The sequence below is a fragment of the Rhipicephalus microplus genome, chromosome 4 (genome assembly GCF_043290135.1).
Source record: "Rhipicephalus microplus isolate Deutch F79 chromosome 4, USDA_Rmic, whole genome shotgun sequence".
NCBI lineage: Eukaryota > Metazoa > Arthropoda > Arachnida > Ixodida > Ixodidae > Rhipicephalus > Rhipicephalus microplus.
In genome coordinates this window covers 125495079-125510365 of record NC_134703.1, presented here as the reverse complement: position 1 = coordinate 125510365, position 15287 = coordinate 125495079, and the positions used below count along the sequence as shown (strand labels likewise).

At 47.5% G+C, this 15287-nt stretch overlaps 1 protein-coding gene across 4 annotated transcripts in view; it reads left to right on the top strand.

Moving 5' to 3' along the window:
* CCHa2 (neuropeptide CCHamide-2) overlaps window positions 1–15287 on the top strand; it is a 37035-nt gene that overhangs the window by 5553 nt on the left and 16195 nt on the right. The window contains exons 2-3 of one of the 4 annotated variants that reach the window (XM_075893633.1): window positions 9404–9463; window positions 10703–10741. The exons of 1 other annotated variant lie outside the window; for it this stretch is intronic. In XM_075893633.1, coding sequence (XP_075749748.1) covers window positions 9404–9463; window positions 10703–10741 — 99 coding nt within the window. Of the gene's footprint in view, window positions 1–9403; window positions 9464–10702; window positions 10748–15287 lie in introns of all 4 variants that reach the window. 2 more of the 4 variants (XM_075893632.1, XM_037423408.2) reach the window with 2 other exon arrangements.

Genomic DNA, 15287 nt, shown 5'->3' with positions numbered 1-15287 from the left:
CGTCACCAATCAAACAACGTACTACACAGTACAATCAACCACACTTCAAACAACGGACACAGACAACAATACGCCCTACAATGCAGTCGCATGCATTGAACAACCAAGACACTTAAAGACTAAAGAGATATAAAACCTATTCAGTCCAAAGTCCTTGGAACAAAAGTCTAGATGATACTCTTCCGAGAATCACTCACTCAAAGTCCAGCGTTGTTGTCGTTCCGTAGCTCTCGAAGTTTCTCTTCCAGGAAACCTCGCGTCCTCAAATGGCCACTCTTCAAACTTCAACTTCTTCGCCGGAAATCCGTCGGCTTCACACACGCAGCCGTTGCCCGCGCGTCCTCGCTCAATAGCGGTAAACACACGCTCTTGCCTGTAGCCGAGCCTTCAGCCCTCAGGTGGAATTCCTCTCTATCTCCTGCTTCGTCACTACGAACGAAACCTTCGCCGACTACACGGCGGAATCCCTACGCGCTCTGGCGTTAACTTCCGTCACCTCCTGATTTCTCGTCTCGGCCGCTCGATTAAATACTTTCCGCGCCACCTTCCAGAACGTTCTCATTTCGTCGGCGCGATGCGCAGCGAAGGCTGGGGAGAGGCACGAGACGGTTCGACTGCCCTCTCCGGAGAATGATTCACTCGGTCTGACCCCGCCTCCTTCGTTCTAGAAAAATCGCGGCCTTGCTGGGCCGCCGATGTGGGGTGAGGAGGTTCGTCTGTGAAGCCATGTTTCTGCGGGGAGAGCGCGCGCCCGGGAGCCTTGGATGTTTGCTTTCTTTTTTTTTCTTTTTTACCTCGCGGCGTTTCTTCCGCCCGTTGTCGCAAGGATTTGGCGGCGCGCTCTTTTTTTTAGCGCTCGTTCTGTGACACTGCCCCCCACTTTAAGAATATTATCTCATAATATTCAAGACCACACAAACGAGCGCGAAAAGTCACCACACACTCTCACAGACTGTAACACCATCAGTCGCTCATGACACTTCACATTCACAATAAATCACTTAATACAATTGTACATTGTAATTCAATTAAACAACACGTGAAAACACAACCACAAGCACATGAGTACAACACTCCACCACACATTCCCAATAATACAAATGTACAAAGTTCTCTCACTACAACAAAGGTACAATACTATACATCACATCACAGCACAACACTTCGACACTTGTGACACAGGATAACACAACGTTAACACAACATATGGCACTCAACACTGCCAAACACATTCTGATTCCACCTCAGCACCTATCTTGAGTACTTCGAACAGCGCTTGCGCCCTTTCTTGCGGTGCTCGCTCGACTTCTTGTTTTTCCACGTTCCCTTTCGGCGAGCCCTTTCCAACGACGATATCTGAGGCGACGTCTCAGCCATCGTTGCCACTTCCGACACCGTTAACGGGTCATTACATTCGACGGGTCCTGTCTGTTTATTTACCCGCTTGATCATGCCTCTGCATTTTTCCCGGCTGGCCGACTCCGTCTCCTTTACGCTGTCGGTCGGTTTAGGTCGTGCCGACGTAAGTCCGGTTGCTCGGCCCGCGAACTTATTCGACGCGATCGTCTTCTCCTTCGCTGTCTCTTGCGCCGCAGCTTCACCTTGTGCTCTAGTGAGATCCGTCACGGGATGCTCCTCCCTTGTATCTCGCGGCCGCTGTGTTGGCGAGGGCTCGATCTTCGGGTCTTCTCCCAAACATTCTAAATCACGTGGCCCTCGCGCCCCGTCGATGTTTCCGATGACAAGGTCATACAGGGGGGTCGTCATGCATAACGCAGTAACCTTCCCGCTGAAGTACGGGGTTTCAACCTCAATTTCTGCTTCGGGAAGCATCCGGACCGTACGGTCAATTAGGCAAACCGGTTTCGTTCTGCCTGTCAACTCTCTTTCCCGTACCAAATTTCTCCTCACGATAACAGTGGAACTGCCGGTATCTCTTAACACCGTAATCTTTTTGCCCGCAACTTTTCCAGGCAGTGTTGGCATTCCTTTTGTTACACCCGTTGGCTGTTTTGACATTACAGCGCCAACAATAGGAATTTTCTCCCCATTCTTCAACTCTACGAATCCATCAGTGACGGCATTATTATCAGATTTCGGTGCTGCTTGCACACAGGATACCTGGTGAGTTTGACTCACTCCGTTCCGACATGCATCTGCTTTGTGCCCAGTCTGACCACACTTAAAACATTTCACTACCGTAGGGCTCGTAAAGATCGTTCGACAGTTTTTCGCGCGATGACCCACTCGGTTACACAGAAAACATCGCTGCATGCTCTCTGGTGCACGCTTCTTTTCTTCAGGAGCCAATTTCTTCGAATCATCGGGACAATCCTTCTTGACCTTGGCCAAATTAGTTCCTCCTTGCGCTTCTAAGAATTGATCAGCCAATTCAAGCATTCCTTCAAATGACTCCGCCTTCCTCTCTTTCAAATACAGCGACAGGCTTGGGTGGCAACTAGTAAGAAATTGTTCTTTAATTAGCAGCTCTCTAAGTTCATCGTACTCCTGTGCTGTCCCTGAAAGTTCAATCCATCTGTCGAAATAATGGCAAAGTCGGGCGGCATACTGCGTAGCCGTCTCACCATCAGCTGGCTTTCCTGTCCGAAACCTGTCCCGGAATCCTTCCACAGTGAATCTAAATCGCTTCAACAAAGCCGCTTTCACCTTTGTATAGTTGGCTGCATCGGTCGGCGTCAGCCTACCGTACACACTGAGCGCTTCACCACTCAAGCAGGTACTCAAAGCAGTTGCCCATTGCTGTTCCGGCCAATTCTGGCTCCTCGCAATCGTCTCAAATCTGTGGAGGTACGCGTCTAGGTCGTCCTTCCTTTCATCAAACGCTACGAGCAGCTTGCTTGGGTTCAAGCGGAAGCCGTGATCTTCCCGTTCGCTGCTTTCAACTCTAGCTTGGACGGGAGTTTCACTTCGCTGTTGCAAACGGAGCCGCTCGAGTTCCATCTCGTGCTGCCGCTGCCGCTCCCTTTCCTCTCTTTCTTCTTTCAGCTGGCGCTCTTTTGCCTCTCTTTCTTCTCTCGCCCTTTCGGCTGCCAACTTTTCTCGCTCCAGCTCCAACTTCAATTGCTGCTCTCGTTCTTCCTTCAGCTGTCGCTCTTTTGCCTCTCTTTCTTCTTTCAGCTGTCGCTCCTTTGCTTCTCTTTCTTCTCTCGCCCTTTCAGCGGCCAGCCTTTCTCTCTCCAACTCAGCTGCCTTTTCTTCCTTGGCCCTCTCTGCCGCCAACCTCTCTCTCTCCACCTCAGCTTCTTTTTCCGCTTTGGCTCTTTCGACCGCCAACCTCTCTTTTTCCAGCTCGGCTGCTTTTTCTTCTTTTTCCCTCTGGGTGACCCACTCCCGTAGTTCGGCGCCAGAAAGACCCATCTTTTCACCAAGAGCAACTAACTTTTCGAGATCCATGGTGTCTCGCAAATAAAACCTTGCCGCGTGCAAAAAGTATCTGCCTAGATCAGTCTATCGGAGCACTCCCCTGCACTCGTTAACGAGAACACTGAACAACACACAAAATCCTTCCGATAGCACTATCAACAACTCGAGGCTCTTTCTCACTACTTTGGACACACTGTGCACCAAAAGGTCCTGTCGCGGACGCCAGATTAATTGTCACACATGTCCCGTTATGAGGGAGGCAATCGCCGGGCTAATTCTAAGAGCCGAAGTATCGGCCCCCCGAACCGCACCACGAAAGCGTGGACAATTTAAGAGTGGTCCTTCTTGGTGCGCCAGCGGACGCCGGCTGTGGTCCAAAGAACAAGTCAGAGCCGAGAGTTGATAAACAAAACAAATATTATATTCTCAATAATGGCAGATCAGAAAAACAATACACCAATATGTTCACTCCACAATAGTTACATACAAAACGTCACCAATCAAACAACGTACTACACAGTACAATCAACCACACTTCAAACAACGGACACAGACAACAATACGCCCTACAATGCAGTCGCATGCATTGAACAACCAAGACACTTAAAGACTAAAGAGATATAAAACCTATTCAGTCCAAAGTCCTTGGAACAAAAGTCTAGATGATACTCTTCCGAGAATCACTCACTCAAAGTCCAGCGTTGTTGTCGTTCCGTAGCTCTCGAAGTTTCTCTTCCAGGAAACCTCGCGTCCTCAAATGGCCACTCTTCAAACTTCAACTTCTTCGCCGGAAATCCGTCGGCTTCACACACGCAGCCGTTGCCCGCGCGTCCTCGCTCAATAGCGGTAAACACACGCTCTTGCCTGTAGCCGAGCCTTCAGCCCTCAGGTGGAATTCCTCTCTATCTCCTGCTTCGTCACTACGAACGAAACCTTCGCCGACTACACGGCGGAATCCCTACGCGCTCTGGCGTTAACTTCCGTCACCTCCTGATTTCTCGTCTCGGCCGCTCGATTAAATACTTTCCGCGCCACCTTCCAGAACGTTCTCATTTCGTCGGCGCGATGCGCAGCGAAGGCTGGGGAGAGGCACGAGACGGTTCGACTGCCCTCTCCGGAGAATGATTCACTCGGTCTGACCCCGCCTCCTTCGTTCTAGAAAAATCGCGGCCTTGCTGGGCCGCCGATGTGGGGTGAGGAGGTTCGTCTGTGAAGCCATGTTTCTGCGGGGAGAGCGCGCGCCCGGGAGCCTTGGATGTTTGCTTTCTTTTTTTTTCTTTTTTACCTCGCGGCGTTTCTTCCGCCCGTTGTCGCAAGGATTTGGCGGCGCGCTCTTTTTTTTTAGCGCTCGTTCTGTGACAGCCACTCGTATTAACTTGTCTTCGTCATTTGTCTTGTTTTTTTCATGGTCTTTTTTCATGCCATAACGGAAGCGCACATGCTATATTTTAGCCGTGAGTAATTGATGAAGTAAATAGTGATTTTCTTGCACTTACTCACCAGAAATATTTCATTGCACTACCAAAATTACCAGTCCACAGAAGTAATTCATTACATATTTACTACATTAAATATTTAAACCCTAGTTTCATTATTGACAATTCAGCTATATTCCATGAACGACGGGCTCAGAATTACCCGAAAGAGGATGAGTTAAGAAGCGTCATGCCGCTGTTACACGGGAACTTTTGATCGCGATCAGGTCCGGTCCGGAGTAGGCTTGATCTGTGTCAAACGCCTCTACAGATACTTTCGATTGTGATCATGCCTGAGACAGAGTAACATTATCGCAATTCGCGCATCGCGATCCGACTCCCAGATCGTGGTTTAGCTGTGTGTGCGCCTAACTCATTTCAGATTATAGTTGGCACCGTGTAGCAGCCACAATTATTGATGGCGATAGAGAAATTAGATCGGAATGGGCCCTAATCGTGATCGTAATTTTCCGCGTCACACCCTTGTAAGGTAATTTCGGCTTCTAATAACTAGAAAAGGCCGCCCGCCTCGGTGGATCAGTGGCTACATCGAAAATGCAGCCGCAGCAGCCGGTATTCGATCCCGCTACCTGCGAATCAGCAGCCGAGTACCTTAGCCACTAGACCACCGTGGCGGGGTGAATTGGGTTATCTAGTTAAGACATCGTTACTGCAGTGACACTTCAAGGAAGAGGCAAGGACATTCACGAGACGGTGTATAATGAAGCGCATCCGGGTAGTGGCTCAATAAAATTGTTCCCGCGTATTCAGAAACGCGCCCGACATGACAATGAAGCATAGCGCCGTTTTTCTGCGTAATCATAGTTGGCAGCGAACTGTAACTCAGCAATGAAATTTAATTGTCACTTGCCTTTGCCAGTGGCTGCGAAGTGGAATGAGTAAAAAAAAAAAGAACGCGAACACGTGTGAACAGTAAAAAATGCACGGTGTTTTAACATATAATGGTCGCGCTCAGTATCGGCATTTTCGCTAAATCTCACTTACGACTATCGAGTATAGCAGTACCGGTCAGTATAAGTGACCTACAACCTTACAGAGCTGGGCAGTTGGGTATGTGGAGACAAGCATCATGGCGTGTATATTCTCGGGTTGTGAACCTTAGGCATGCACAGGAGGGGGGGGGGGGGGCTGTTTTACTACGGCGCTTTCCCTTACCGCCCTCAAATTATAGTGGAGCGGCTACCGAAGGAAACAAGCTGCACACTGAAGATACAAAATAGAAACTGTGCTTCTCGCCCGGACGGGAGTTTATTCATTGGATGAAAACAGCTTGGTACGTAGCATCAGTAGTCATGGGCCGCCATAATCGACAAGAGTGCTACTATACAGAAACAGGCCGCAAGTGATGACGGGACAGGACCGACTGTGTAAAGGGTGGACGGACTTGGGCGTCCTAAAAGCAGTTCACGACTTAAATCAATGCTGACATGAAATATACATACTTTCGGCTTGTTGTTCTAAATAACAACAGGGGGGTCGAGACCGCCAAAGACAGTGTCTAAGGGCTTGGGAATGTATGTAATATGTTTTTAATATCACTACCTCAAAGAGAGCATTGTCAGTTTTTGTCTCGACGAGGCCACTTTGTAGGGATGTGTTAATACAAGTTTCACATCGCGGGAAGATTGCGACTCACGAAATACTATAGCACAAGCTTTTTCGTTTGATGTCATTCGCAAGTGGTTCACGTAAGGCGATGAGTGAATTGTCGTCCAGTGACTCTGGCGATCATGTGCTTCATTTAAGCAGCTCGTAGAGTTTGCAAACACAGTTAACTCTGCTGACTCTTCATGATAATGTACATTGCGGCGAGGCTGATTTGAAGTTGCCGGGTGACGAAAACATTAAAAGTGAAGTGAAATATTTTATGTGTTGGTTGACTCAGGTGCCTGAAGAGCGTTGACTGTACATGTCACGAAAACGAAAAAAAAATGTCCCTTTTGGGGTGCCGCGAAGTCGTTCTGCACAGCTTTTTCTGTGCTGGCCTCGTCATGCGCGCCTGTGAATGCATGCGGTACCACGGCTGGCGCTTCCGGTCAGTATATCTACCAATGCTATAGGAGTGTTAAGAGTGCTATTATCGATGCATAAGACTTCCATTGCACGTGATACTTCGGATAGAGAGTACTAGAAGGCACTATTTGGGTTCTTTTGAAGTAAGAAAGCAGGTAGAACAGCTGTAGTCTGACAAAATAGCCATGACCCATTTGATTTGTCGAGGGTCTTGAGAATGTCATCTACCTGGAATTTTGCCTGCGCAAGTACAAACAAACGCGCCCTGTTCGCTGATCGAGTCAAGTGTTCCTATCTCGTAGTATAGTTGCCTAATGTGAGCAAAGTTGCGTCCATGTCCATGTAAGTACGATCGCATGGATTCCAGTAGCACTCTTGCTCGGCCCAGCAGCTCGGGTTCTCAGGAACACTGTCGCTTCGGACTCACCTAATGGGGCTTGAAGTTACGCAAGAAGAGCGAAATTTCTCGCACTATTGAGCCATTGAACGTGAAAACTTTACGGAGACTTGTCGGCGGGAGTTGTAACATTGCGCGTGCATCCCTGATGTAGAAAACATCGGGAATTCGGGGAATAGTTCACGGCATGTTTCCTGCCTTCTTATCTCGCGTCCTGATTACAAAGAAGAGTCGGCGCAAGCATGGCTTGCGCCACATTTTGGCGTAACCGAACGAGAATCATTGCGGGGAGCCTCCTGTTGCTCCCAAGAACGATGACAAGCACCACTCTTTTTTTATCTGGCCTTCGTACTTACAGCCGCGTAGATTAGGGAGAATCGCTGCGCTCGAGGTCAGTGTCGACAGTTTTTGTCATGGTTTTGTGCTCGCCTTAAAGGCGCACGTATTGCTGCCGAAGATACCGGAATTCTGAGACCCGAAGTATGCATTAATCTAGTTCACCGAAGGCACGCGCGAAACCAATATTGTGATAATCAGCCACGAAAGACATGCTGTAGGTTTTTAGCCTGAAACGTTACCGCTATGCGGTGCAGATACAGGGGCGTGACGCGATGTCACGCTTACGTTTTGCCCTTTGAATGGTTAACGTTTTCTTCGTTTGATTCTCGTGTGCAAGCTGTTGACAACGGTAAGACACTCGGCTTACAAATGGCGATCAAACGAGACACGTCTAAAGATTCTAAAACGTCTCTGGGAACAGATCCTATATATGCAGGCGTAACGTCGGGGCATCGTCAGTTTTGGTTGGTTAGCTGCATTTATAACGATGTAATAGATAATACATACGCACACCTAACACTGCGCAAGCAATATGGGAACGCTTCTCGACCCAAGACGAATATGCCGACGACATCAATACTTACTTGAATTGTGAGCATGACCTGCAGATCACGGGATCGAATCCCGGTTGCGGCGGCTGCATTTTTGGTGGAAGCGAAAATGCTGTAGGCCCGTGCTCAGATGCGGGTGCACGTAGAAACCCCAGGTCATCGAGATTTCCGGAGCCCTTTACTGCGGCGTCTCTCACGATCATATGGTGGTTTTGGGACGTGAAACCCCACATATAAATCAATCGTTAAGGTGTGAGCATCGTTGCACCATAGTGTGCCGTTTGTTTCGATAAAACGTATGAGCTCTAACGTACACGCTACGTCGAATCCTAAGCTACTCTTTAGTCGTGGAGGCAGTCGACGTGCCTGGAAAGCACAGGGTAAGCGCACAACTGTCCCATTCACACGAACACGTGGATCCATTTTGTAACGCCTGGCTCAAAGCGAAAAAAAAAAAGCTGCACATACAGCTATTGTAAAATAACTTGTTGTTGGGCTAGTTGGTACAACATTTCTAAAAGTTAATTCGAGCGCGAACATACAACACGATCATTCACACACGCACACACTCAGGCACTGTGTGTGTTTGATGTCTGGGTGTGTGAGTGATCGTGTCATGTGTTCGCGCTCGAATTAACTTTTACAAATACAGCTACTCACTGACTGCTTCGCATGAAATAAATTCACGCATTGTGTGGAATCTGCCAGATTTTTGTTTCGTTTTTCACAGCGGGTACAACGCATCCATGGATGTAAAATATATTGATATATTGGAAGCATCGGTGTGTAACATGGTTAACGCTCGCCTTCGGAGCGGAGGGAAGGGGCGCGAGCACCCGAGGAAAAATTTGTTTCATTTCGCGCGTTCATTTCCTTGTAGCGGCAATCGTATCACATTAAGGAGGGACAGACCACTTTCTCGCTGAGTCGGCATAAATATGCTTGGCGCTCTAAGTGTTTCCGCGGTGGTATTACAACTTGAGACCTCTGGTGGCCAAGCCCGGCGGGTGCCGCATCAGGCAGGAATAGACGTGGTTAAGGATGTCCCGTGCGGGAAAGCGAGCTTGTCGAAACGTTTGACGCGTTTTAAGAACGCGGACAGTGGGATCACGCCGCAGTTGTGCTATTCTCATTGACACCGACAATCGGCACCAGTTAGTTTCTAGTGTTACTCGTTGTCTTCGCCAGCGCAAATAGCGACTTCCCGCATTAACCTTTCGCAGGTGATTCAGTCGAAGAAGGAGTGCGGGACAAGAAAATCATCACACTTTTACGGCGGAATAGTAAGTATATATATATGCTGCCCACGCTGGGACGATGCTAAAACCTTTCTACACCTTAGCCTAAATCCGCGCATCCATTATTTTGACAGCGCCTGATTGTGAATGCCTGGTGCGAGCGTTGCTTTTCGAAAGAAATTTGCTTGCTTTACCAGGCGTGAGATATCTTTTTTTTTAATGTATATAAATGTTGCGAAAGCAGTTGCAACGGCCGCAGCGTCACTCTTTCGGCTAGGCTGTTGGCTTCCTCCTGAAATTTCGTTGTGTGCTATCGCCAAGTTACTCGCAGAGCAATACCATTCCTGTGAGCATCAATTCATTGATGCGTTCAAAAAAAATAAATAAATCCGCGGTGCACGCGTAACGCAGAAAAACAAAGAGGAGCATCGCGGTTAGCGCGAAGATTTACTCAGCTGTAACATCGGAAGATTCCGCCACCATTTAGTTTCTGCAAAATAGGCATCTCACTGTAGCTTCACGACACACGACGTGTATTTCGCCACTGTTGCGTTCAGAAATAAATAAAGTATGTGCGTGGCTTCAAGCACTGAAAAAAAAATATATTTCAAAGTCTATGCGAAATTGGACGAAAATTCAGCTTACGATTATTTCGCTGAAAGAGTCAGTCATGTTTACCCTCTGTGTCTGTTTTATGCAATGCTCAGTCGCACAAGCATACTGCGTGGATTGTTAACGGGAAGACATGACGTTTTCGATCAACTATATGGCAGTATAAACTAAGCAAAAAACGTGGAAACCTGGCATATATGTTTTCACCAGGAAGAATCAGAGTTGATGAGCCTGCGTAGTACATATAATAAGTAGAAGGAGATACTTCAGATTAGCAAACTCTATGCTTAGCTAAAGAAAACGCTAGCAGGAGCGTCGCTATAAAGTTGCGTTATCGCAAAGTTCGTGGCATTTTCCCATCTGCTCACCCGACGCAGGGTGAGTAGATGAGACTAGGAGAGGTTTTCATCTGTCACTGAACATGAATTGAGGGCACATAGGGAGAAGCACCGTGAGAAATTCGCTTGAAATTTGCATGTAACTGAAAAAAAAATTGGACAACTGGGCCTGCCGTTCATACATTCATCGTCTACAGCAACAATTTGAACAGCGATCTTTAACGGAGTGGGCGGACTCTAATCATACACACGGTGTGTTGTAGTTAGTGAAGCGCGTTTCAAAGGCGTCTCCATGCAGTCTAAGCACTCCTTGTGTCTGTACTCGTCCCTCCAGCCAAAGGCCATGATTCGGGACCGGCGCAGGCCTCGCCCGGTGAGTGTAAGGGACTCCAACCATTTTATACTGTTTTACACCCCCATGTCTTGCACGGCCGTGTCCGTGACCTCCCGTCACTCGTCTCTTTGGTGTGAGTCTTACGCCCCGACCTGGAGTCGCCTCTACTTGGGCACTTTGCACTCCCTCGTACTGTTTGTTCCCCTCGCACATTATCGTCTACCCAATTTGTTCACAAGGTATAACTGTCCCCTTCCCACCTCCGGAATATACGTACATTCATTTATTGTGTAAGAGGCTGAAGCTGCACAAAATATTCTCGCTAGGGCAAGCGGTATAGACTAGTGAGTCAGGCAGCAATCAATACATTCTGTGGCACAGTTCTTAGTGTGAAGAGAAACACGAGGCAATACCGAGGTGTCTTGTGTAGTTGATGCATGATGCAATCCCTGCACCTTGGAAAACTCGTCGGTTTCCCTCTTAATGCAGCCGTTTGTCAATCTGAGAAGAAGCATGAGCATTCAAGCATGACTTCCTACAATCACCACAAAGCACGTGGAATGCAGGCACCTGTCACTCCGCTGGTTCTGATGTGAATGTTGTGTGCTTAGAGGTTCTGATGGAAGATCTTGAGATAAAAGAAAAGTACCTGATGTATGTCGTTTAGGAATTACAGTGAATATACAACATGATAACGTTTTCGAGCTCTTGAACGTGCGTCTTCTACCTGTTGCCACCTGTGGAGCTAATCGCATAATTTTATCTGCTTCATTGTTCGTACTCACGACAAATGTATTGTGCGTGTGCGCTGCCAGCCCTCTTCGGTGTTCTTTCTATTTTCTGGCCAAGCTTTTAGATGAAAAAAAAAGCAGGCTGCCCGTTGTTCTATAGTTCTCAGCTTCAATGTAACTAGCGAAATGAAACCAATCCGTGGCAAGACTACATGTTTCAGACGTCCGGAGGTAGAGCCTTAATGCACTAGGGGGGTTCACATTTTAGATGATGAAAAACCAATGGGAGGATTTTAAATTACGCCGAAATTAACAGATTTGGAGACGCTGCGAACAACTTGCAAATGATAATTGCAGATAAGCCGAAAAAAAAAACAGGTATACGTGCACCAGTAAGTGTCTTAGCTCGGTTCTAATTTGCATTCCTACTCGCCTCCACCTTGATTTTTTGTTTCCATGGCGCAAACTAATTATTTCAATAGGCGGACGAGGTTAGAACCTGGCTTGCAAACGGCGGTGCTCTACAATGAAAGCAAAAAGGGTTGATCCCTCCGCCTTAGTAATCGGTATAACACGAAAGCGAAGAAAATCGATTGTTTATCGTACATCGATGTGTAACTGCTTGCACGATGTCTATTGTTGTTTGGTAGCTATAGCATCGTTGAACGTAGGTGCGCTGAAATGGACGCTTAGTGGCCCATTTTCTTCCCCACGAATAATGCCTGTCACCATGCTTAACCATGGTGGCAGCTCAAGTGATGAACATCCTGATTATAGCGTATGAGAAATCCCGCGAAAATTATGGACCATCTCTCCGAAGGGAACCCTGATGAGATGCAAAGCCGCAGTGGCGCGCACGGCGTTGACCTGCTCGAAATGGGCATCGATGCAGATGCTGGAAGAATGGTTTGAAGCAAAACTCGGTGTAGTGCCTACTCGAGTCAACGTTTGTTGGAAACACAAAGCCATGGGAGGCGAGTTTTGTTTTGTGTAAGTTTCATTGGAGATTAACGAGCTCAAAAGAGCGTTTCCACTTGACGTGCGGTCGAGCGTTACGGGTGGTGGAGAGGGTGAAGCGAGGGAGAAGTGCGTTGCGGGTGAGCAGAGGAGCCGGCAGCCGCGGGCGCTGCGGCGATTGTGCTGCGGGTGAGGGAGAGAGTGACGTCGGCCAGCACCTCCTCTAAATAGAGAAGGCGCTGCGTCGGCGTGCACCTGTGAGGGAAAAGTGCGAGGGGAGCATGATGTCAATTCGCAGCTGCGACTTGACCTACTTAGCACCACTCCAACACCTGTGGCACGTTCGCACGGACGGACGTACGGTGTTACACACGTCAGTCAAATAGATGATTCGCATCTAAAAGAAGGCATCAAGTACGTAATGGAAATGCACTGATACTCTATACGCACTGATTGAAAGCGTCATCCTACGACTAGAGATACGCCAAGGTGTGCGCTTCTGTAATAAAGTAATTTATGCATGTGCATATGTATATACCACGTGGCGCTCCAAGAAAGGAATAAACCAACACTTCCTTTATTAAATATAGGAGCTGGTGAGGTGCAGCTCGTAGCTCGAGCAGTCGACGCGGGAAGACGTTCTACCTTCCGCTGTTAGGTCTCTCACTGCATCAAAGCACTCGCTGGGTGACTTTCGGCCGTCGACGACATTGTTTTTCTATGTCGCTTATCGCAGCAATTTTATTAGCCAGTTCGAAGCCATAGAAGGCATAGAAACACCGTTAGTGCATGTGGAAGCTCAGCTATTGCTGCCCTGGCGAGGAGTTGTCACACTAACGAGACGTGAAAGCAAAACACGTACGTGCTGCATCGTCACTGAAACGAATCATGGCGCACTGTGAATTGCACTGACCGGATACTTTCCTTCAACGATGCATCGTAAGCATCCGTTGCGCTGAAACTACCGAAGCGCTTCCTGTCGGCACTCGTTAATGTGATGGTGCAGCGCTTCACCGCTTTGAGACGGTGACACCATCCCGCCAACAAAAATTACTGTGCGAGGGGTGTGTGAGAAATATATAGAGAACACGTTTCTGAAACCTCATGCATGTTTGTCGGTAGTGCAATGTGTAAAACGTCCGGCATCTGTCGTCGCGGACTTATAGGTCATAGATTCGATTCCCAACTCATCGAAATCAACAGAACTTTGGTTTCTAGTAGTCATCTTTTTGTGTACATTTTATAGAAGTAAAATGGTGGAAATCATGCGAGTGAAGTATTGGTAGATTTCGTGTTAAAAGTCTCTGGATATGACTTCGTGGTGCATTACCCTTTTGACGTTACATGGGCCACGACGAGCAAGTAATTTTGATAAGTTCTGGGGGAAAACAGCCTGGATTGATGTACTAGTACTCTACTTTAACGGGTAAGGTATTGCAGAGTATCTCCTCTAGCTGAGAGCTTCCCTAGGTAGGCTAATGAATGCCGTAACCTCGCGATGTGTGCGATATGCATCCGCGGGGTATTTTTTATTGCCGAATTTCTTGGCGGATATACTACCTGTGCCTCTTTGCATCTGCGTTTGTTCTCGGTGACCTCTTTCGTGCGTGAAGGGACGAAGGAGGGTTCAGCTAAGGTTTGCGTGAGATTAAGGAGCTGTGCTTTCTACAGCTTCCACTCTCTCTAGATAGATTACTAAACTGGCCATAAACCAGTGAAATGTTATTGCAGAAATTCGTAGGCACATTAGTGCAAACAGCTGTACTCCTCTTTTATGAGTCTGTCCAAAAACCAGCACTCTTAAGTCAAAGAACTTGCGAGCGTTTCGCAGGCCTAGTATAATCAGCCAAGTTTTCGACTGGACGTATTCATACAGGACACCATAGAGTGTTGATCCCGCAACATTGACTATGTCTCTCCCTTGTGTGCCATGAATGCTGCGTAATATACTGTCTGCTGGTACACGGTATAATCAGGTATGTTCTTGCGTCGACACAAACCAATTTTGATAGAACTCTGCGAGCATGTTAACACCGCGGAATGCAACGGCCTGGTACAAATAGCTGGTTCGTATTTATGATAACATTCCTTACTTTAAGAACACAATACAAGAAAACATGAGGGGGTGCTACTACTCACGCAGGCGCATTCACATTTCACATGCGCGGAATAAACTTCCATGACACACGGATGAAGAAGATCCGTGTGTCATGGCATCCTCTTCCAACACCGTGGACGAAATGTTGAATACCATTATTAGCTGGACTGTGGGCACAGGACCACTCGTTACGTGCTGTCAGGCATGTCGGGCATGAAATGAAGAATGAAACTGGGCAAACAAATGGAACTGACCTACAAGTACATTACGGGATATGTTTTTTCAAGCAACAGGAATGACAAGTCCAACAAATGCTCTGCTCGCAAGAGTAGTTTGTAAGTGTCTTGAAGTTGTTACGATCGCGTACGTATGCTATGTGTTTCTTTATTTTGTCTTTTTTTTCTTGTGTGTTATAAATGTTGTACCCACCCCCTCTGCAATGCCCTACGGGCCCTGAGGGTATTCTAATAAATAAATAAATAAACTGGTTCCCGCCTAACCTTCTGAGCTGCCATACTGAGCGACCGACGTTGTTGAGAAAGGCTGTAAAAAATGTTGGGATCCGCCAGAAGGCTATTGCACTGGCAATAACAACAAAGCGTCTAATACTTACTGAATATGTTCGTTGTCATGTCAGCCCGATATATTGCAGTAAATTAACATGCACTGATCACTGTGCCTTAGCGCACAGGCAAACCTGAACACATCTCACTTCTGGACCGTGAAGGCTGGCGTCACGAACGGTGCAAATTAAAATGATCGAGCAAATGTATTTATTTTCACTCGCCTGCCTGATAAA